Source organism: Vanacampus margaritifer, chromosome 2 (assembly GCF_051991255.1).
Source record: "Vanacampus margaritifer isolate UIUO_Vmar chromosome 2, RoL_Vmar_1.0, whole genome shotgun sequence".
In the NCBI taxonomy this organism is placed as follows: Eukaryota; Metazoa; Chordata; class Actinopteri; order Syngnathiformes; family Syngnathidae; genus Vanacampus; species Vanacampus margaritifer.
In genome coordinates this window covers 53,499,771-53,523,094 of record NC_135433.1, presented here as the reverse complement: position 1 = coordinate 53,523,094, position 23,324 = coordinate 53,499,771, and the positions used below count along the sequence as shown (strand labels likewise).

The following is a 23,324-nucleotide window of genomic DNA, read 5'->3' as shown; positions in this document are numbered from 1 at the left end:
AATGCATTTACATATGCCAACAGAGGGGGTTCCTCTTAACCTACAGTATATTTGAGAACCAAAGAGGTCGACATTTCTCTCTCAGTGCCTCAAATACAGACCCATATTCTTCTGTGGAGCCCCGCAGGGAGTGCGGGGCTGCACCCTCAAGGTGGACAATCAGCCTCTTTGTGATGCCCACTGCTTGCACTGTGGCTTTACCCAAGCACTCTCTCTGTTTTGCTGGTGGAGCTGTACGATGCAGCTACTCTGGATTACTTCTTTTGGTTAAGAACATAGAAATCTGCTCACCTCACAATGGATTTTATTCCTTGGGATTAAGATTGGGAACTCACAGCACCATCTGACAGGTAGGCTGCTTTATTAAAGCGCAGTGGTTGTCGGTGTCATAAGAATGAGGGAAAACCTCCAGGGCATAAAATAGGTTTTCAATGATTTAGATAAGTGCTAGAGAACATGTTAACAGTCTTGCGTTAAGATGCTTAACAAACTGTGCAGTCCTGCTCCACATCCATGCATTACTGAAGCCAGGAGAATCTTTAGGATACTCAAAATAGGTCAAATCTGCTGTAGTCCAACATCTTTGGGGAGATGCTTGAGCGTCTATTTCTCTTTCGCTCAAAATTTCATTCTACAAATCTGTCCGAGTTCGAAATCAGTCTTGCTGGGGCAGTCAGTGAGACAGTGAAGGCAGGATTCATTGTACGACCACTTAACATGCTTTATTTCAGCATTCAAATAATTAAAAACATCTCAAATTATTATACATATACAAAATAGGTACAGATTCTTGTGGTGTTCCTCCCGATTTCTTTCTCTCGCGATGGCTCTCTTTTGCATTTCAAAATTTTGTATGAGAAAACCCACCTCCAGAAAAAAAGACACAAATGACAACAGATGTTTTAATGAGGGCTGAGGAGGGGCAAAGGTTTTGGAGACTGTACTTGATTTACATGAGCAGGGGGCTGAGAACAGTAAAACAAAATGGAAAAAGAGAAGGTTTCATTTTAGGTGGTTTCATTTTAGCACCAAAAAAGGCCTCCGTCACATCACTCAGCTCAATAGTAAAGAACAGTAGAGACAAAGTGGATGTCAGGGACCCTAAACAAGAGAATAGCACCTGTTGTGTTTTTACTAAAGTGCCTCAATGACTCCACTGACCGCCACAACTCCTGCAGGCAAGCATACTTTATTCAAACATTTTTCTTTTTGAGGTAGCCATAGGATGTTCTTTAAAAGAAAAACAAGTTTTAAACCCATGTTTCTCTGCTGGTGGTTTTAATGTGACTTTTGCAGACAAGAGGACAAACAAGAGAGTGGCCACAACAGCAAAACAACATGGCTTTGGGCAGGTGGAGAGCGGGTGGCACAACAACAAAGACAAACATGGCTGTCAGTTTCACCGTTTATTCATCAACACCTGAAACGTGGTACAAAGCAATCGAGTTCTGTCTGTCGGGGCTGTCCTTTCATTCCTCTCACCGCAGGGCGGGTGTATAAAAATACAAAAGTCACCTGTGTGTTTCTGTAAACTCCAGAGAGGCCTGGATTGGCTTGGTTGAAGAGGGGGAAGTCAATTTTTTACACTTTACAGAAGCATATATTATTTTCTTGTTGCCAGTGAAAATCTTCTCTATGGGATCCTTGGTGTTGGTGATGGTAAAAACAAGAGTCAGAAACAAAACCAAAAAAAAAAAAGTAGTGGTCCCAAACGCGACGATGCGAAAATTGCCGCATCACTGCCATCTTTGTTGAAGTGCAGGTTTTAGGCATGGTAGACCATTGGAACAATGGTCGTATAGTATCGCAGGATGAGGAGTAAAAGGGGGCCAGATCAGAAAAATGTTTTGGTGGCTTTTCTTTTTTTAAGAGGGATGGTTGCTAGAAAAAAAATAAAACAAACACACTCACGCACCACAACATATTCAAGTCCAGATTTCTCTTTTTACAAGAAACAGACAGGTCCAACTTCAAGGCCAAACTCTTGGTCTGGAGCACCAACATCCATAGGAGCGATGTCAATGATGGGCAGGCGAGATGTTTTCGATGTCTTGTACTCAATGACTGTCTTGCCCCATGTACCGGTGTGTGACTGCGAGGAGAGAGAAGAAGTGGATAGGTTCAGGATCAGTGGTCCTCAAGTTTCATTATTGTCACTTCTTTGTAAATGTCTTGGGAGAAATTACATGGCAAATAGTGGATTTCAAGAGTTATGCATCCAAGCAAATGTACTAACCGTGCAGCCATCCTCGAGGACACTGTAGGTGAAGCGGCTGTTGCCCTCAGCTCTGATCTCAATCTCGTTGGAGCCCTGGAGGATCAGAGCCTTCTTCAGGTTGCCAGTGGCAGCATCCATGTAGGAGATGCTGTTCTTGCAGTGGTATGTGATGTTCTGGGAAGCCTCAGTTGACATGAGACGCAGGAAGGTCATCTGGATGTTGACATCTTCTGGCATAGAGCCCTCGCTGCCGTATTCGAACTTTGGGGAAAGCAGAGAGCAGAGGGCTTAGTGTACATGACGACAGATAATGGAGACAAAGGAACTCGTCTGATTCAGTGCGTTTACCTGGAAGCCCTCATTCATTGCCTCGCCGAACCAGACGTGCTTCTTCTCCTTGATGTTCTTGCTGATGTACCAGTTCTTCATGGCAACCTCACGCTGAGTTGGGGACACACAGGTCTCTCCAGTCTCCATGTTGCAGTAGACCTTGATGGCATCCTGATTGCAGCCCTGGTCAGGGTCAATCCAGAACTCTCCTGAAGATGGAGAGGTACAAGATGTCAGAATTCCATTTTATATTTTAAAAGCTACCACATAGTGTTACCCGCTCAAGTCTAATTGAGGTATTAAATCAAGCCTCGACCTTTCTGGTCCACTACACCCACAATGACCATTTGAATAGTCTGTCACAGAATGGCTCACCGCTCTTCCAGTCTGGGTGGCACATCTTGAGGTCACGGCAGGTTCTGGCGGGGTTCTTGCGAGTACCGTCGGGGCTGCGGATCTGCTCAATCTGCTGGCTCAGGGTCTTCAGAGTGCTGTCCACCTCCAGGTCGCGGTCACGCAGAACGTTAGCGTCATCAGCGCGGTACATACGGAAGGGATCGGGACCCTTATCCTGAGGCTGGGCAATGAAACCAAGGTCAAATCCACCGCCAGGGGCGCCAGGTGCTCCAGGAGGTCCAGGAGGTCCGGGAGGACCCTAAAGGGTAAAACAAGGGAGGCAGAATGCTGCGTTAACACAGTTTTGGTGGTGATCACAATAGATCATTAGATCACAAAGTTATGTGAGCCTTACAGAAGATCCCATCTCTCCAGAGCGTCCACGAGGTCCAGGAGGTCCAGAGGGACCAGGAAGTCCAGTCATACCATCCTTACCAGGAGAACCAGCAGATCCAGCAGCTCCCTGTGGGAAAAAAGAAGGGAATTAAATTCCCAGAAGGAACAAAGTAGAACACAAGATAGAATTTCTTTGGTGCATTAACTCACTCTAGGTCCAGCGGGTCCAGCAACACCAGCAGGTCCTGCCTCTCCAACATGACCCTATTGGATGCACAAAGAAAACCATAGTTAAGATCCATACATGCAATTTCCCACCCTACATAAAAGTCTTCATGTGTTGAGAAACATACGGCGGGTCCAGGAGCTCCCTGCATGCCAGTGAATCCTCTGTGTCCCTTCATGCCTCTCTCACCAGCCTCACCGGACTCTCCCTTGTCTCCACGAAGTCCAAGGGCTCCCTATGAGGAGATGATATGATTCACCTGGTCTCTGTTCCCATGTTAGAGTTTTGTTACTCATGCTCATCATTTTACTTACAGCGGGGCCACGAGGTCCAGCAGGGCCAGCAGGACCAGCAGGGCCAGCAGCTCCCTGGAATATACAAAATTAATTGGCATGTAGCACCATATTGCACATTACATTTTCACCTCTCAACTTTTAAAATTTATATTTTGACAAGACACTTTTCACTCACAGTCTCTCCACGGTCACCACTCTTTCCAGCAGGTCCGACGGGTCCAGGGGCACCAGGGGGTCCGGGGGCACCAGGAGCTCCGGCAGGGCCAGACTCTCCACGGTCTCCCTAAATTGTTCCACAAGATCATCTCAGTTACTTTCTCTTTTAAAGAAATGTGACAATTGATGTTGTTCATCATTCTGTTGTATTAGCATTGTTTTATTTTCTATACTATATAGTATCTTGTTCAGTGATATAGGGCAGCCATGGCCTATCCCTACTATGACTTTCTTCTTTCTTCTTATGAATGGTTTACCAATTGGGAATTGAGCCGTGGTCATCTTAATGAAGCAAATGGCTTGCTGGCAACTTGGTCATCACAGTCTGGGGCTATCCAATTGAGATCAAACCTCAACTCTCAATCTTCCTGATTGTCAGCACATATTGACTGTGTAATGTCCATTGACCTCACCTTGGGTCCAGCAGGTCCATCACGGCCAGCAGATCCCTCATTACCAGGGGAACCCTTAAACAGAAACACAAGACAGATCAATTGTGTTGTACTTTCAAAGGACAAACACAGAGGTTGACGGAGAATTGAAGTGTACAAGAGCCACTTTCTTGTCATACCTCACGTCCGGTCTCACCAGCGGGTCCAGCCAGTCCAGAGGGTCCCATGGGTCCAGCAGGTCCACGCTCACCACCGGGACCAGCTGATCCCTGCTTTCCCTGCTCTCCCTGTGGGTGAGATGGCCATTGTGCATTTAGATGCAATCTAGAAAAATGATGCCTTGGCAACTTTAGGACTAAGTAATAGTTTGAGCTTACAGAAGGTCCAGGCAGACCGGGGAATCCTCTCTCTCCTCTCATTCCAGACAGACCGACAATACCACGCTGTCCACTGATACCCTGAGGTCCAGGAATACCAGCACTACCCTGATGGGGATTGCAGAGAAAAGTGTTAGACAGACAGATGTAGGGTGTAAGAAACCACCAGCACATAGACCCTTTTTCAAAATTACTGTATGTTTAATGCTTGCATGCAAGGTTAGTAAAAATAAAGTAGGTGTTTTAAGTATCAGGGACTTATTTAATTTTGTGGTGTAGGATTTATAGTAAAGTGAAAATAACTTACAGGAGCACCATCAGCACCAGGGCTACCCTTCTCACCAGAAGGTCCAGGGGCTCCAGCAGCTCCGACCTCACCAGTGCGACCAGTAGATCCGGTGTCACCACGGTTTCCTTTGGGTCCTTCCTTTCCACCGGGTCCAGAAGGCCCAGGAGGTCCAGCAACGCCCTTTACAAAACAAGAACATCATACAATTATCCTTAAAGTTCTGTGCATCCTACATGCTGTCTGATGTGATCTGCTAACATTCAATGTGTACTTACAGCGGGGCCAGGAGGTCCAACTCTGCCAGCAGCACCAGGGAAGCCAGTAGCACCCTTGGTAAGGAGAGAGAAGGTTCATTAGAAGACCAAATGTTAATGTCAATATGATGGATGAAGATTACGAGAAGACCTCAAAACAGTAACTGCTCTAACTCACAGCAGGTCCAGCAGCTCCACGAGCTCCCTTGGCACCAGTGTTTCCAAGGGGACCCTGAATGAACAAAGTACGCACTTGCTCAGCATGGGAAAGCTAATTACAGGCATGCAATGCAATAATGATTGATGATTTGAGTTTACAAACCTGGGGTCCGGGGGAACCAGTAGGTCCAGAAGGACCAGGAGGACCAGCATCACCCTTAGCACCATTGTTACCAGTCTCTCCCTTAGCACCAACAAGACCATCAGCACCCTAAACAGTGGTGGAGAGAAAAGGTTATCTTGAGGTTTCAAACAACATTCAGTGTCTATGAATGAAGCCAATGCATTTACGAACTTACAGGAGGTCCAGCAAATCCGGCAGGTCCAGGTGGTCCGGCCTCTCCACGCTCACCCTATGGAAGAGGAAGAAAATATTGCAGCGCTTGGGAAGAAAAAGAAGTCTCTTCTGCTCTTGGATGGACTGAAGAGCATTATTAGCATTAGCATATACAATGACATCATGGGAGAGTTGGACTAGAGTCTAGCTTGAGAGGTAGAGAGGTTAACTCACAGGGCCTCCACGGGCTCCAGCAGGTCCAACAGGTCCAGAAGGGCCGCTCTCTCCCTTGTCTCCGGTGGCTCCAGCAGGTCCGGGAAGGCCAATAGCACCACCCATTCCACGTGGTCCATCTTTGCCAGGTGCTCCATCAGTGCCCTTAGCTCCTTGCTCACCCTGGAGACGGGAGAAATGATCATGAATGAGATTCCGATACAGGTGGAGCTTTCTGCAGGTCAAATCTGATGGTGGTGTGATGACTCACTCTATCTCCTCTCAGTCCTGGAAGACCAGCGGAACCACGCTCACCAGGCATTCCCTGCAGTCCAGGTGGGCCCTGAGCTCCGGGGACACCAGGTGCTCCAGCATCTCCCTGAAACAAAGTTGAAGCAAATTAAAAGATTAGATGGAAGAAAAACTCACAAGTAGAGTCAGAAACATATTTCAATTTCAGCCAAGATTACCTTAGCACCCTCGTTTCCAGCAGATCCAGGAGATCCACGGGAACCAGCAGGTCCAATGACACCAGGGGGACCACGCTCACCGGGGAAACCTCTGTCACCCTGAATTAGAGGCATAGCTCAAAGTTAGGGCAGGTTCAGCTGTAGCTAAATGTAATTTATGTGGACTATTTTCTGATCGATTAGATTTTCAGGAAAGCGCTTTGGGGAATTCTAATACAGGCAAAAAGAGAGAATCCAAAATGTCATCAGCCTGCTATTTGCGTTTTACACATAAGCCATCCCAGTCCTTAAACCTGTTATCAGGTAATGGCAATTGTGACTTACTCTTGAACCAGCAGATCCTGGGGCTCCAACCTCTCCGGGCACACCCTGAATTACAGGAATAAATTAGTTAGATAATTGAAGAAACAAAAACATATCATAATTCATATATATATAATTAATTCTGCACCTGCTCTCCGGACTTGCCACTCTCACCAATGGCACCTTGGGGTCCTGGAAGTCCCTGGAATCCTGGAGGTCCAGCAGGTCCCGCCTCACCTCTCTCACCAGAAGGTCCCTGAGAAGAGCAAAGGAAGGAACGTTAGAACCAATAAAGATTGAGGAGGTGGACTTTTGAGTTGATGTTTTCATCTACTTACGTTAGGTCCAGCAGGTCCCTGAGCACCAACCTCACCGTCCTTTCCTGGGGCACCCTAAAGAACCGCAGATATTCACTTTTGAGTGTCTAGCAAGCTTCTATATATGACAAGGACTAAATAGAGTATCACTGAGTACTTACAACAGGGCCAGTAGGTCCCATCACTCCTCTCTCACCGGGCTTTCCAGCATCACCCTAAAGACAAGCGGGGCGGGGAAAAACTCATTTATAAGCGTCAACTCGACATTGATCCAGATAGTGTCATGGATCTGGTCAAACGTACTTAGTAGCTTGAGACTTGGTACTTACAGCGGCTCCCTTGGGTCCGGGGAATCCCATAACACCAGGCTGGCCTCTGGCTCCAACAGTGCCAGGGGGTCCAGGGCGGCCATCTTGTCCAGGGGCACCCTGATCAAGTGTTTTCATTAGCTCATTGTGCATTCATTCAAATAAGTGAGGGCATTAAGATGTGGACTTACAGTAGCTCCCATCTTGCCATCGGGTCCAGGGCTGCCAGGGCTGCCAGTCATACCCTGAAGGTCAAACACAAATGTTCAGAAGAGGATATGGCAAGTTGTGTATCATAAATAACTGTCAGCAAAGTCGTACCTTAGCTCCGGGCAAACCAGGCTCACCAGTGCGGCCGGGCTCACCAGTGGAACCTTTAGGTCCAGCAACACCAGGGGCACCGCGCTCACCGGTGGCACCCTAAGATTATCAGGGGAACAACAATTTTTTTAACACCATTGACTTCAACAGAAAACAAACTACAGTATATTGACACCAGTGGGTATGTGCTGCACTCACTTTGGGTCCAGAAGCGCCATCGGCACCAGGGAAACCACGGCCGCCAGTGCCACCCTGTAGAGGGAATCAAACAAACTCTGCTTAGGTCTGTGAAAAAAAAGCTTACATTTTTCAGTAACTTTGTTCTACCAAGAACGCACTGTTCAGGACACTGAAGGGAAATAAATTAGTTAACTGTTTAATATTGCCACCACAGTAAAGTATGGTAGACCAACTTTCTATACACATTTGATTCATATTCATTATTTGAATACAAATTAAATGTGTACAGAAAGTTGTTGTAAAGTATTTATAAAGGAAGATCTGACCATCTTCTGTGGAAGAACTCTAATTTGACCTTAAAATCTCTGATTCAGAACAAAAAGTCATTAATTGATTGTTAATCATTAGCTATAGATGATGTTTAGCTCATGAAATAACAGCCTTTTTCCTAATTACCTGTAGGGGGCATTACCACGTTTGTGTATATAGCACTGATTAAATACAGTGATGTTGGCATTTCTGTGCAATGTTTGGATGTTGCCTGGTCTCATATTACACCCTGTGATTAAGTATAAGGACATCACACACAACTGAGCTGAATTTTAACTTTTTGCTATGGTGCTTACACGCTCGCCAGGAACTCCACGGCCTCCAACGGGACCGGGCTCTCCTCTGGCTCCTCTCTTGCCCTCCTCACCGGAAGGTCCTGCAGGTCCTTGAACTCCTGGGACACCCTTCACAATAAAAAGGGGCATACAAACGTGAGTGACCGCATTACATACTGTACTTGCATCCGCTTCTATAAGTTAGTGGTGAACTTACAGCCTCTCCCTTGGCACCAGGCTCTCCCTTGGCTCCGTTGGCACCAGCCTCACCCTGAGAGAAACAAATAAGTAAGCATAAACAAACAAGACTAAAAACAAATCAACAATAATCAAGAGTGATCATTCAAAGGCAATATTAATAATCGGGCTAAATGTGGAGGCTATGTGAGTGAGCGTCTTTATTCTGAAAATCCTATTCTTTACATTTAGCACATAAAGAAAATAACTCATGGTAAGCAAAAGTTTTACTCACAGTGTTACCCTTGGGTCCAGGGGCACCAGCAGCACCTTGGGATCCTGGGGGTCCACGGGGTCCGGGGAATCCGGGAGCGCCAGCAACTCCGGCAGCACCCTGCAGGGGGCAGCATGCGCTTTAATATCAGCTCTGAGTCTCTGCTGAAAGTTTATTTCGCCTTAGGATCACATCTTTCACTCACAGGAAGTCCCTTAGGTCCAGCAGCACCATCAGCTCCGGGGTTACCCTGAATGAGGACAAATACGTTTTTCATGAGCAATTCTGAAGTCAACAGGCTTTTTTGACTCATTTAGTCAATCATAGGTAGATTTGTTTTTGTTTTTTTACTTACAGAGGGTCCAGCAGCACCAGCGGGTCCGGGGTTACCGGGCTCACCACGGGCTCCAGCGGGACCCTCGGGTCCACGAGCACCCTGAGCTCCAGCCTCACCCTGAAAAGTGGGTTATATGATTAAATAATAAGATCCCCAAAAATCTAATGTTAAAATTAAACCCCCAAAATAGGGTCAAACCTAAGTTAAGAATTATCATAATGCAAATTAAATTATGAATAATATTTATTCTTAAGCACAAAAAATGCACAGCATATAGTAGCATTTCCATACAATGACAGCTGATATTTCCCTAAGATTTCCACTATTTAAATCCCCATATCAGTGCCTAATGGATGCATTATAAATAATAGGATCTTTCAGCACATAAAAATATCACTCAAATGCCAAATAATACACTTTTTTAAAAACTCTTCTATCCACCAAATGCAACCCCCCCCCCCCACCCCAACTTCCTAATAATAATAATAATAATAATAAAACTTCTCCTTGAGAATATAATGAGTGTGGTGAAGAGCGTTTGTACCTTGGATCCAGGGCCACCAGGGAATCCAGGAGGTCCAGCGGGGCCAGTGGCACCCTAAAAAGAAACAATCAATCCAACATATTCAAACAAATGTGCGGCACAGACAATCAAGTTTGAAGATTGTGCTTGAAAATGCACACTTACAGGAGGTCCGGCAGCACCAGCGGCACCATCGTTACCACGAGCACCCTGCGGCACAACGATAAGCAAGTTTGGCTCCCATCTGGGATCAATTGACTGAATGATGGGGTAAAATAAAAAGTGCGCAGACTCACAGCAGATCCAACAGAGCCAGCGCGACCTCTCTCACCAGGCAGACCACGGGGTCCCTGAAAGTTGAGAAAATTAAGATTAAATCCATATGATCTGGCATCATCGGAAACAGAATTCAAGATATCGGGCGGTTTGTTTTTACTCACCATAGCTCCGGGAGTTCCGTTCTCACCAGCGGCTCCAGTCTCTCCCTAGAAACAAACACAGGCTGGTTAGACAATGTATGTTTGATGTGGCCATTTTATGCTAATGGTGGTGGAATAAACTGAAATTAAACACTTATTGTGAAGTTAATTAACAATTGACATTAAATTGGAGAATAATTAGACACCAGAACTACTTCCACATCACAGTTTGTATCACAGCTACTTCCTGTTCATTTACAGATCAAAATCCAAAATGTAAGTGAATGTGAAACTATATTGTCATATGGTCAACAAGGGATCTTTTCTAGTGCCATCTCTTCCAAGATAAAATGCAAGCATTTCCAGACCAATGTAAAAGCAAATAAATAATACCTTATTTTTACTTTGTCATAGTAGCCATTTTTTATGGGGGAAGCTAACATATTTCGCTAAAAGGAGTGCCACTCATTTCACTATAGGCAACAGAACAGGAAATATGATTTTAGCAAGCCAATCGGGGTAAAAGGGTAGTGATGACAAATAATTTAGTTTAAATTAAATATAACAGAATGCATGAATCATACATATGAGCTATCATTATAGATATTATAATTGATTCAATTATATATATTGAAGTGATTCAAAAAAATGAAATGATTCACGTCGAGGTGAATTCACACATTTTGTTCACTGTTTAATCAGATTTTGGTTGTGAAAATACTCGTGACAGTTCCAAGCATGTTTGGGTCATTTATGGAAAAAAGCAGCCAAGGACACACAAAATTCTAATTCAAATATCATCAAGAATTTCAACAATTAAACTGTCAATTACCTTGGGTCCAGCAGGGCCAGAGTCTCCCTTGGCACCATCCAGACCGCTGAATCCCTAAAGGGAAGCAAAGATGTATGAGTCAAGTGGCTGAACATGAGATGCTCGGCTTGACCCAAGAGAAACTTTGAACTCACTCTGTGTCCCTTGACGCCGGGCAGTCCAGGGGTTCCTGGGAATCCGCGAGCTCCCTAAAAGATGGCGAGAGTTTGTTAAGGCTCCTCTTGTGCTTACATGATGTCATTCCATTGAGGTGTGTTGTTGGTGACCTACCTGAGCGCCAGGGGGTCCACGCTCACCACCACGACCAGGTTTGCCAGATTCACCCTGAAAGACAGGAAAGTTGAAATGACGCTGGCTGCGCAAGGAGAATGGAGATAAGGTCCAGTCCACTTACATCTTCTCCGTTCTTGCCAGAGGGGCCAGCAGGTCCACGGGGTCCCATGGGTCCCTGCAGAGGACAACAAATTAAGCACAAACAGTCAGAATTGCGCATCAAGTGACTTTAGAGTTTGTTTGTTGCTATATTTTTAGTACTCACAGCAGGTCCGGGCTCTCCAGACTCACCAGGGGGACCAGTGAATCCCTGAGGGCCCTAAACAGAGATTACAAAAGCACTGTTAGTAACACAAGTTGCATACAGGATTGACACTTTTTCATAACAATCACTTGTTTGGGTATAGACAAATTCACCATAAAAGACGTATGACATATAACAATTGTGTTTATTTAGGGTGAGCCACATGCTGGTTCCTTATAGGTGGCATGCATGTTGCCATAACTACAATGTATAAAAATGTTTACGTTTTATACCAAAAATATACAAATGTTAATGGAGCAGGTGATTCTAGTCTGAATTTTTAAGTTGGTTACTATGACAATTTAGTGAAAGAGGAAGTGGTGTATAACTTACGCTAGAACCGGGAGATCCAGGGGCTCCACGAGGTCCCATTGGGCCCTGTAAAAGAGAATCAGAGCGGTTAAAGCCAATACGATCATCATTAAAAGTGAAATAATAAGCATGCTTCTGTGTGTGTATGCGAGGGACTTGCCATGGGTCCAGGCATGGGTGAAACAGGAGACTTGTCTGAATAGCCGCCAGACATCTGAGGGGAGAAGTTCTGCAAGACAATAAAACCATGCACAAATGTTACAAACACATACACTAATGGCAGAATCGCAACATGAATTCAAACAGGAAATGTGCCCAGACATTTATAGTATAATGTGAATGTTAATATTTCTTCCCAGTGGGTGTCTGTCCACAGGAATATCAATTCAATACCAATCAATTCAATGCTTGAAGCAAGTCTCATTGAATGTTAAAGTTGACATGACATGAGCACGTCACTGTTAGTATAGCAGCTTTAACATATCAGTAGCCTGGTGATCATTTTGAAGTGTGCTGACATTGGCTTGGATAGCAAACTGGATTAGCATTGTACATAAACAAATATTTTGCTCTGATTGTGTATTACCATAATAACAATAATATGAGTGGCAATATAGAAAATAGTCCTGACTTCATGATGACTACGATCTGGAAGCAAGCTCCACATTAGCATGAATTACGTTAATTGTATTCATATGTTTCTCAACATTAAATTGTCAACAACGGCAACACAAAATTTCAAGGAAATTTTTTTCGACTTACTCCACCGAGGCCGGGGGGTCCAGGGGGGCCGGGAGGTCCAGGCAGACCAGGCTGGCCATCGATACCATCGTTACCAGAAGGGCCAACGGGGCCCTGCAGGAAAGGGGGGGAGAAAAAGGAACGGGTTAAAAGTCATCATCAAAATACAACATTGTTAAGTTGTGAATATTCATTATTCATTCATCATATCAATTACATTATCAATGGTTATCATAGCCTGTTTACATCTTTTAATTCTATTTACAGTGATGGAAACAACAATAATCCTCTCCAAAGATTGTCAACCCCAAAGAAGGGACCGTGTGACTAACCAGGAACAGGTCATGTGACCTTAGGAAACAGGAACTAGGTAAGAAACAACTTGCACATGACATATTCATAACCAATCTCTGCAAGTAAAATACTTCTACTATGCAAATAATAAAACATTTAAAGGGTTAAAAACACTATGCCAAACTAAGATGCAATGTACATTTATTTGCAATCTATGGTCAGATCACCACAAACCACAGGACTTTATAGAGATATGAATCAATCAAATACACGCCCGAAGGTAGATTTGTCTATTAATCACATTATTTTCACAATTCAATGTTATCTCATAAATTGAATAGCCACAGTAATTTCTCCCTCTGACATCATTATTGTCTTTCAAACACATCCAGGCTGAACGTTGGCCTCCATGTTTTCATTTGCTGACATTCAACTGATACAAACTTCTGAAGCACAAAATGGCTGCCATGCTTTAACACAAACACTTTTACATGATTTTCTTTTGAAAAAAAAAAATCCTCAATAACATGACTCCACTTGACTTAAAATCGGCACTAACAGGGTCAAAACTTGAATGTTACTCAGTGGAATTTACATAATCTCAGTCTTCACAACAAAGTGCAAACACATCTTTAATTCCAACGTAAACGCCAAAATGAGCGATAACAGGTGGATAAAAGTCTGCACTTACTCTTTCTCCCTTAGGTCCACGGTCTCCCTTGGGTCCCTTGAATAGAAAATAAGACAAAAGTGTCAGCATTTTAGCAAAGAAGACAAACAATTAAACTAATAATGTGATTAATTTATCAGAACATGAATGACATGATCAATTATTATATTTGTGGTTAAGAAAAAAAGTAATCAAAATGTAGCTTACATTTAGAACAACAAATCTTATGTGATAAATACAACATGCCATAGAAATTCTTAAATTGAAACAACCAGTACTGAAATCAAGTTGTGTTTGTTTATGGTATGTTATGGTTAAAATCAATGATGATTTGAAATGGAATGCTTTATTCAAATCAATTCCATATGAACAAATTATAATAATGCCATAATTTAATGGAGTATTTACCTCGACCTGAGATTGACCCTGGTAGCCTGAAGACAAATGAGGAGAAATGTGTGTTAGTTGAACATGTTAAAATAAAGGTTAATGTAAATTGTTTTAGAAATAGTGGGGCTTAGTTACAGCATATTCATTACTATCATATTTTATAGTTGTTGTGATTCTTTATTTTTATTTAAATGCATCTATAAAATGTTTGTTGCTTTATTGTTATATTAATTATTATTGTTGTAAAAATTGTGGTTCAAATATATATTATAGTCTATATTATATTATCATGTGACATTATGTTTTCGGAAAGAAGCAGGCTGGAGTACCTTCGTCGGGGCAGATGGGGCAGCACTCGTCATGGGGGATGACGGGGTTGGGGCAGTCGGTTGTGTCCTCGCAGATGACCTCATCGCACATCACGGTGCCGCTGTCGCACACGCAGATCTGGCATGGCTCGGGTTTCCATACGTCACGGTCCGCAAACACCTGGCCGTCGAGGGTGCAGCTTCCGCCCGTGCCTGCGGGGGGCGACAGAGGGACACAGACAGGTCAGTCGGCTACACTACACACATGAGCGAATAAGAATATACAAAAAAAACAACAACACGAAAATGAATCATCTAGCGACTTCATGGCAATTTTCTAACGGTAGTTAAGAATTTGCGACAATTATTTTAAAATGCAGGATAATTAAAGGCTTAATCAAATGATTAGGATGATTGTAGGGGAAATGATCAGTTATGGGAAGGGAGGGAGGAAGCGTGGAAAAACATCTCAGCAGGTGATTTAACCTAATATTAGTATTAAGAGCCCCCCAATATTGCATAATTTAAACAAATTAATGTTAAGTTTCTGTGCCACATTGCAGATTGAGATTTCTTAGGATAAAAAACGGGTTAAATGATCTCCCAGAATACCAGAGAGCTGAGCTCAGACCGGCTGAGGACTTGGCAGCAGCTGCTGGAAACACTTTACATGTGTTTGCAATTACAGCGCCACATAAAAAATAAAAAAATGTAGAAAAGGAAAGGGGAGGGGAGGGAGCGACGGGGTGAAAACGGGTGTCCAGATGTGTGAGCAAAGTTCACAGGCCAACCACTAGGTGGCAGTATAAGACTGACAAATCTTATCTGCTTGAGACAGCAAGTTTTACGAGCCTTTCTAGACAATCCACATCTGGAAAATTTAAATTATGCTCCTTTGTTCTTGTTTTGGGAGTTTAGGCGACATTGCTGAGAAAATGATCAATCGATATAGACACAACAAAATCACACTTTTCAGTTTTTAAGTAAAAACTTCCTTCATATCATTGCACAGCCCACATGATGAGGACAAATGTTTCCTGCAGACAAGACTACGCCTGCTCACCTCCTCCTCTCCCTTTCTGTTTTTCCACCCAAGGTCTTGCTGTCCCTCACCTGGCAGGCCATAGCCAGTGTTACTTTGAAGCTTCCTCTACTGTTTGATGCAGCTGGGGATGCATTTAAATCGAATGGAGGTAAAGCATGCTGAAAGCTGTTGCAAATGTGTGTGGGAGATTGCAATCCTAAGCAAATTGTCTAAAGTGTGGATTCGGTAAACCATGCTTCTATGCTCGGAACCCTGGCCTGAAAGAAAAACCTGCAGCAACTTGCTTTGCATGCATTAGGGTGGGGGCGGGGGGATGGGAAACTAATGCAAGGAGAGGAGAGAGGGGCGTCCTTGGGATGCCCATTGCATTACGCAAACCCTATCCTGTGTCTATCTATCTATCTATCTATCTATCTATCTATCTATCTATCTATCTATTGGAAACATTGCGTTGATCAAAGTTGCGTTGTCTAATAGACACGCTTCCTCCCTCCCTGTCTAGATCTAATCCGCCACGTCCACGTGAAGAGAAAATATCCACTTTGCAAATGAGGAAAGAAAAAAAAAGAAAATTCTGGTTGAGAAGTTCCACAAAGCAGTGATGAGATGATGAGACTTACGGTCGTCTTCGCCCTGTGCCCTCACCAGAAGCACCGCTGCGCTGAGCAGCAGCGCCAGCCGCAAATCCACAAAGCTGAACATATCTAGATGCCTCTAGACATGTAGACTCTTTGAGGCAAGAGAGGAAAAAAGTTGGGGGTGTCTTCTCTTTCTGCTACACTCCACTCATACACGGGTGTTTGGGGGTAGGGTCCGCTTGTTCCACAGTCCTCCTGACCCCAGCAGAAAACTCCCTACTGCCTACACTAACTTTCCACCAGGGTTTTTATATGGGAGTCTGAACTGGGAGGCGCTGGGACTGCAGCGGCTGGGACGCACCCTCATTACCCTTTTGCTGGAGCTCACGTTTAGGGAAGACAAGAATGGACCCCTCCCTCAAAGGAAGGGGAAAAAACAGATGAAAAGAAAGAAAGGAGGAAAAAAAGAAGGTCCCTCCTTCCATAATTCCACAGCAGAAGGGTTGGAGTTTGGATGAGGAAAGGGGGGGGTGGGGGTGAAGAGAAGGAAACCTGATCCTGAAGAGCATCGCTTCGTCGGAGGAAGATCTCCTCCTCCAGCGACAGCGGCCACGCGTTTATTCCAGACTTTATTTCTGGTCCTCATCTACTTCCTGATCCACATTGACTTCGGTTCGGGCTTGTAAAAGTCACATTATCCTGCTTTGTTTGACACATGCAAAACCCTTTGGAATGGGATGGGACGGTTTCACGGCTCGACCGTTGGCCTGCATGCCGGTAACCTATTGCGTGTGTTTGATGTCCGCCATTTTGTTTCTTTCACCACATTAACCATCAGTTGTGATTTGCATCCACTACCTGAGATTTTTTAATTAAATCATGGGCTAATGCTTGCTTTTACCAAAGAGTTGTCATCAAGTGCTATTATGAGAATTGTACAGGCTACATGGATGTCTACCAATATATTAAAGTATCGATACGAAAGTCTTCCTAAGGAATCACATTCTTCTCCTGCACTTCCTCCCCTTATAAGATCTAGTAAGTCACAAGGTCAGTCATCATAACAGACCTATTGCTATCTAATCTTAATTCAGATGCTTAACACCACAGAAACTCGTCTGAATCAGACAGTGAGGTCATAATGTGCTGCCCCAAGAATACACAGTAAGTGGGAATATCAATATTAAGCATTTTGCCCACCAGAACTCCATTTTATAAGGGTAATAATGTGTTACCACCATGAAAAGTTGATAGAATGGCTAACATGAGTGAAGACTTATCCATATTCAATATGTAATCAATATGTCGGAAACAGCTAGTTGCATCCATATCTACCTAGTATCAGTATTCTGTTTCTTCTCACACATTATAGCCTAGTGTAAGACTAACTGATGATTGTTTAGCATTGCTACTAAAGACTGCAATAATGGACATAAATCTTCCCACTTCAAAATGTGACATGACTGATAAATTCATCTATTTAACTAAGACCTGGAACTGTCAAAATGAGCCTCCTCGAGTCATCTAGGACACAGACATCATTTCCAATGGGATCCCTCAGGATGTTATTGCACATTTAGTACTCCAAAAGTGCCAGTTTAGAAATACCTGCACAATTGAGGACTTTGCCAACATTATGATTGTTATTGGAGATAAATAATAAAAGCCCCTTTTACAGCTTCCCGCCACTCTACACCATCTTCAGAAGGTGGTGTTCAGGTGAGCTGTAATTAAGCAGAAGCCCGCCATTACAACGGAGCAGATGCGCTAAAGGGCGCCGCGCCGCCATCTGATCCAGCAGCAAGCAGACACGTTGCACAGTCTCAAGCTGGCCAACAAGTCCAAGTCACTCCTCCTTCTCTCTTGCTCTCCCTGGCCCTCTCTCTCTTCTGCTCTCACACACTGCAGATACCTTCATATTATCCATGTGTCTGCCTGTTCCTTTTTTTTCTGGGAGGAGGATGGAATGTGATCTGCCTTTCTGGAGGAAAGAAAGCAGGCAGAGGAAGAAGAAAGAGAGCAAAGTGCCACCTCATCGTTCCCTGATTCGACCTTCAGCTCGGCTGTGGGAGCGTCACAAAGCAACACGAGTGTTCGCATACATCACAAAATCTTAGCTAACAAAATCATGCAAAAAATTCAAGTCAAAAATGAAAGACATGAATTCTAAATGTATCTTCTAATTACATGATATTTTCAACTTGCTATATCCTATCAGAATAAATAAAGCTACAAAGAGGTTTTTATATACACAAGCATACAAACATGCTCATTATACGTCTTTTTTTATGCCCTTCACATCGTAAAATAAAACAAACAAATATTTTAAGCGTTATCAAAGTCAAATTTTGTTCAAAAGCTTTTTGATGTTACTTTCAAACTGGTTGCTTCTGTAGTTAGCGAAAACATTTCTATTATGTCATGCCAGCATCATTACTACATTATTCGAGCTCTATTATGTTTTTTTTTAGACTGGTGCTCCTCTGCTCGGCGTAAAAACGGGCACAACAGCAAAACAGGCGCATCTGAATTTTCGTGTTGGGGCAAGTCCAGTCCAGCATGTTTGTGAATTTAGTAACCGGGCTGGCCTCCCTGGCCATCAGCATCGCCAATTTGGTCACAAAAAGTAGACTACAGTTAAGACTCGGTAAAACCCGGTCTAACGAGTAGCACAGGCGGTGCAACACGATTGTCATGACAATAATAATTTCACCACAGCAGAGTTACACCTTGCAAATTAAGTAGGAGTACCCAGAAAACACCCACACAAGCATGGGGAGAATATGCAAACAACATACAGCAAGGCTGGATCTCAGATTTGAACCACAACCTTAGAATTGTGAAGGAGATGTTGTAACTATTCGTTTACCATGTTGTCTAAACAATTATTTATAATCAGACATTAATACAGAGTGCATTTGTATACAACATACAATAAATATGTTCTACAGCTATCAAATCACATATCGATCTTCAATATTTATCTGGCAAATCGATGATGGGAGAATGTCATGGAAAGGTTTGAGATTCCAATATGAGAGGAAAAACGATTGAAATGACATTAGCTATTCCCAAAGGCTGAGAACAAAGACGGTCAGTGAAAATATTTGGCAAAACTATAGTATTAAAATCAAGAGAGAGAGAGAGAAGTTGCGTATCAGTGATAAATCTTTGTCATTGCCGCAAATCAGTTTTCATTCAGTCCACACTTTTTACTTGGGCATCAAAATGCTATGATGCTAACAAACAAAAGGACGGGAAAAAATAGCCAAAGAACTTAAAGAGACAATTTTTGTGAAATGTAACTGGATTGCACTTGATCAAATTGTGTCCTGTCCGAGCCAGGACGTTTTTACAGAATCATGATAGAAGAATAAAAAATGGCTTTGAGCCTGAAAGGTCAAAGGTTTTCATCCTGTTGCAGACCAAAATATGGAAATTAAATGCCTTAGTCTTGTGTCAATGCATTTTAAATCAATTTGTGTGAAAGTTGTGGAATCAATAAATATTACATAGTGTAAAATAAATTGGCCCTTTGAGACCCAGTAAAATCCACTCATGTTGTGCAAATGTATGGTCGCAGATTGAATTCCAAATCTCCCCTTAGTCTTGTGTGTACTTGAGCGGGATACAAAACTGCATGAGGTAGTGTTATGTAAACATTGTGTGACTGAGCCATTAGGCCAGTCAGTCACAGGACAACATTTCATACTCACATTCACACTGAGTGGGGACTGAACCTACTTCATGCACGAAAGGCACATGAATAAAGCCCTATACCATGATTGACAGTGAACATTGTTGGTTCGATTTGTAATCGTCTTCAAATTTGTTAAAATAATCCCAAATGACAATCCAGAATGTCTGAAGGATCCCATTACAGCCTCTAATTGGTTGGTTGGACATTGGTGGAATTTAAGAAAAGCAAATACAAACTCACACTTGTTGAGAAGAACGTGTGAAACGTGTGGGGACAACTGTTAGCAAGTTGCAAAGTTGACTTTTCTCCACACTAACTACGTTTGACACTTAGACGTCAACACACACGTTCGCTTTGCTGCTAGACCTCAAAGCTTTCTTGGTAAGTAGTTACTCTGTCTCCTTGCATCTTTTAGCATGTGAACTTTATGTACTGTTAATATTGTTAAAAAAAAAAGTGTACACACTCCTGTTCAAATTAGGATTATTATTATTATTATTATTATTAAAGTTAGTTTTTATATTTTTATTTTTATTTTTTATTTGGGTAGTTTTAATTAGTTTTTAGAACAGGTTTGTTAGTTTTGGGGTTTCCCCCCAAAAAATCCTTCCATTTACCGTAGTTTGGTTAGTATTTATTAGTTTTCAAATTAATTTTATTACTTTTTCATGAATGGTGAAAGACAAGAGCCAGAATGTTTGCTTAGCGTGTTACAATTCCTTTGTTGCTTTTGTGAAAACTTTCCAACTGGGCAGAATGATTTGAGGTAAAATACAATATACCAACTCTCAGGATACATCTAATTATTTCCTTCCATTGTATAAATAAATTGACACAGCAATCTTGCCCTGAACCCTCAAAGAAAACATCTGGAATTGGGTGGAAATGATAACTATTTGTTAAAAAACAAAACTTTAAGTTAGGGTTGAGCATCTACGAATTACTGTGTGATGTTTATGGCAATGCTTCATACCCACTGGTTATTATGTAACTGCATGTATTCATTCTTTCTGAAAACGTTACCATGTTTCAGAATTCCAACACTTTTTGAAAAATGAGAGGTTTGTGTTGGAGGAAACAGACTAATAACAGTCATTGTGCCCTGGCTTGTAATAGTAACTATCAGTGCAAACAGCTACAGTGGTCACTTCACCATCAAAGATGCTGCAGGTTTATGATGCGCCACAAGGCATTTTGTAAAATCGGTAGTTCAGATATTGATCCTTCTGGAGAATAACTTGGATTATGCTGCTAGGGGACAAAGTTTCCCAGTTCAGGGTGTACCCCGCCTACTGCCCGAAGCCAGCTGGGATAGGCTCCAGCACCCCCGCGACCCTTGTGAGGAAAAAAGCGGCCAAGAAAATGGATGGATGGATGGATGGGACAAAGTTTCCAGCGCACTGGTGTCCAGTTTGTGACTGCTGGTCAAAACTGCTGCTACTAGCATTATACAATAGGATTTGGAGTACAGCAAGTAAGCATATTCTTTGTCACGATGCCGTATATTTTATGAGGCTTGTTGTGTGAATTATGTCCTAATGTTACAAAATGTGATTAGGTATTCCTGATATTACGAAGCTTCAATTATCTTAATCAGACTATTACATACTTGGCTATAGGAATTACGTTATAAAATGATGTTTGGATGTTAGCATTAACTTATTGATTGTTTTCATTTAAATGAGTGACAATTCGTAGTGCGTAGTAATGATATGCTTTGAACAAAGGCATACAGTCAAATAATCAGGTGTGCTCTCTGAAAAACATTTGAAAAAGGAAATAATTACCTTGCGGGACAATTTCAACATTAGCATGCCAAAACGTACAACTAGCATCCAAATTAGCAATTCATTTTAAAATTCAGAGTGCATATTTAGAGCTTTAGTTGATTACATTTGAATGACTGACTGTAAGAAAAATTCATTCTCCATCACGACTTATGTTATCTTGTTCAGGGTCGCAAAATTGTACGTTACTGATGAATCTTTCATTATTTCATTAGCCTGGGCAAATGTGATGCTAATGGAACAGAAGTTGCTTATAATGCTTATAACCCGAATGCAATTACGGAAAAGGCCCGTGCAACAAATTTGTTTTTAGGTTGAAACATCAACACTACAGTGCACACACAATACTTAGGTGATAGTCGGCCATCAGTCCAGGTGTTACATGTTTGGTTCCTGACGCCCACCTGTCACGAAGGTCAAATGAGGAAGGTTTGAGGAAATATGCTTTCCGAAAAACCTTCATTTTAGGCTCCGTCCAGCTGTTTCTTCCCATCTCCCTTTGAGCGAGTCATTCAAAAACAGATTGTAAAATGGCAAGAAGAATGTGGAACAAGACAATTGTAGTTGCCATTTACAATTATGCTGCTCTGACTTCCGTTAACACAATAATGAATAGAATAAAAATAGCGACTGGTAGGATATTTAACTTTTTATGTCACACGTCAAATTCTTCTTGTCATTCAAGTGTATAACTAACAAGTTTTTTTTACAGTAAAATAGCAAACTATTTACTCAAGTGTTAACTTTGATTTCACTTGGCGGACATGTGACATGCGTCCAAAGTCACGTACCTGGCAGGTGAGTCTCTTTCCATTAACAACAAGAAGCACATTCTATTCTTCTTATTAATAATGTTCATGATCACATTTTATCTCTTTCCCATCACTAGTGCTATATTTGGGTGGCATCACAAAAACCCAACGACAACATGCAAAATCTATGATGCTAAAGTTAACTGGAGTCAATGGTTTTAGTCTTCATAACAAATTTTCAATCACTTTGCACGAGCTACAGCCTTTTTACTTTGATGTGGCAATAAGATGAGCCATGAATGAAGAAATGGTGAACATTTAAAAGCTAAGTCAACAAATAAACTAAAAAAACGTTTAGTGATATTTATTTTTGTAAAGGTCCTAAAACAAAGGTATTGGGGAAAAACACATTTAATGATGCTGAAAGGTAAAGCTCTCAATTTACCGGTCGTTCTACGTTCCTGCCCTCACCTATGGTCACGAGCTGTGGTTCGTGACCGAAAGAACAAGATCCCGGATAAAAGCGGCCGAAATTAGTTTCTTCCGCAGGGTATCCGGGCTCTCCCTTAGAAATAGGGTGAGAAGCTCAGTCATCCAGGAGGGACTCTCCCCGCTACTCTTCCATGTTGAGAGGAACCAGTTGAGGTGGCTCGTGCATCTGGTTCGGATGCCTCCTGGACGCCTCCCTGGAGAGGTGTTCCGGGCATGTCCCACTGGCGGGAGGCCCCGGGGAAGACCCAGGACATGCTGGAGAGACTATGTTTCTCGGCTGGCCTGGGAACGACTTGGGATCGTGTTGGAGGAGCTGGTTGAAGTGGCTGGGGAGAGGGAAGTCTGGGCTTCCCTGCTAAAGCTGCTGCCCCCGCGACCCGACACTGGATAAGCGGTAGATGATGGATTGATGGATGATGTCAAAACATTATACTGTACTTAGTGCTGACTTGATTTCTGTTGCAACATAACAGCTAAAAGCTACCTCACCATGTTTGCTTTGAAACCTGTGCTACACTAATTGACCCGTGTCTGTAAACCTCAAAGCCCTACTGGGTTTCTATACAATTAGTA

At 42.7% G+C, this 23,324-nt stretch overlaps 1 protein-coding gene and 1 long non-coding RNA gene across 3 annotated transcripts; one reads left to right on the top strand and one right to left on the bottom strand.

Annotated features, from left to right (window-relative positions):
• The first annotated feature begins 224 nt into the window (after positions 1 to 224).
• On the top strand, positions 225 to 17,004 carry LOC144043349 (uncharacterized). 2 transcript variants are annotated; one of them, XR_013291093.1, is made up of 7 exons: positions 225 to 350; positions 8,576 to 8,699; positions 9,352 to 9,455; positions 13,003 to 13,105; positions 14,406 to 14,640; positions 15,494 to 15,590; positions 15,945 to 17,004. It is a non-coding gene; the product is annotated as an uncharacterized LOC144043349 (long non-coding RNA). The 2 variants fall into 2 exon arrangements; XR_013291094.1 differs by lacking the exon at positions 9,352 to 9,455 and adding an exon at positions 8,781 to 8,831.
• Positions 1,394 to 16,212, bottom strand: col1a1a (collagen, type I, alpha 1a). Its single transcript, XM_077556887.1, has 49 exons — positions 16,063 to 16,212; positions 14,419 to 14,610; positions 14,108 to 14,133; positions 13,721 to 13,756; positions 12,757 to 12,849; positions 12,155 to 12,223; positions 12,016 to 12,060; positions 11,644 to 11,697; positions 11,500 to 11,553; positions 11,376 to 11,429; positions 11,240 to 11,293; positions 11,106 to 11,159; positions 10,295 to 10,339; positions 10,151 to 10,204; positions 10,020 to 10,064; positions 9,876 to 9,929; positions 9,350 to 9,448; positions 9,200 to 9,244; positions 9,016 to 9,114; positions 8,761 to 8,814; positions 8,565 to 8,672; positions 7,957 to 8,010; positions 7,759 to 7,857; positions 7,629 to 7,682; positions 7,459 to 7,557; positions 7,291 to 7,344; positions 7,151 to 7,204; positions 6,961 to 7,068; positions 6,834 to 6,878; positions 6,510 to 6,608; positions 6,311 to 6,418; positions 6,061 to 6,222; positions 5,849 to 5,902; positions 5,653 to 5,760; positions 5,509 to 5,562; positions 5,352 to 5,405; positions 5,095 to 5,256; positions 4,788 to 4,895; positions 4,590 to 4,697; positions 4,432 to 4,485; positions 3,978 to 4,085; positions 3,821 to 3,874; positions 3,634 to 3,741; positions 3,491 to 3,544; positions 3,300 to 3,407; positions 2,924 to 3,203; positions 2,567 to 2,757; positions 2,237 to 2,479; positions 1,394 to 2,092 (listed from the first exon to the last, which is right to left on the bottom strand). Exons 1-49 carry the CDS (start codon positions 16,142 to 16,144, stop codon positions 1,946 to 1,948), a joined length of 4,347 nt encoding a protein of 1,448 aa, XP_077413013.1. The 5' UTR covers positions 16,145 to 16,212; the 3' UTR covers positions 1,394 to 1,945.
• Positions 17,005 to 23,324: the final 6,320 nt, after the last annotated feature.

Coding starts and splice junctions, on each gene's coding strand:
- col1a1a (XM_077556887.1), bottom strand. CDS start 16,144: ATGTTCAGCTTTGTGGATTTGCGGCTGGCGCTGCTGCTCAGCGCAGCG. Junction 13,757..14,107: donor AGGGTCAATCTCAGGTCGAG/GTAAATACTCCA, acceptor TTTCTATTCAAG/GGACCCAAGGGAGACCGTGG. Junction 7,558..7,628: donor ATGGCAAGATGGGAGCTACT/GTAAGTCCACAT, acceptor ACACTTGATCAG/GGTGCCCCTGGACAAGATGG.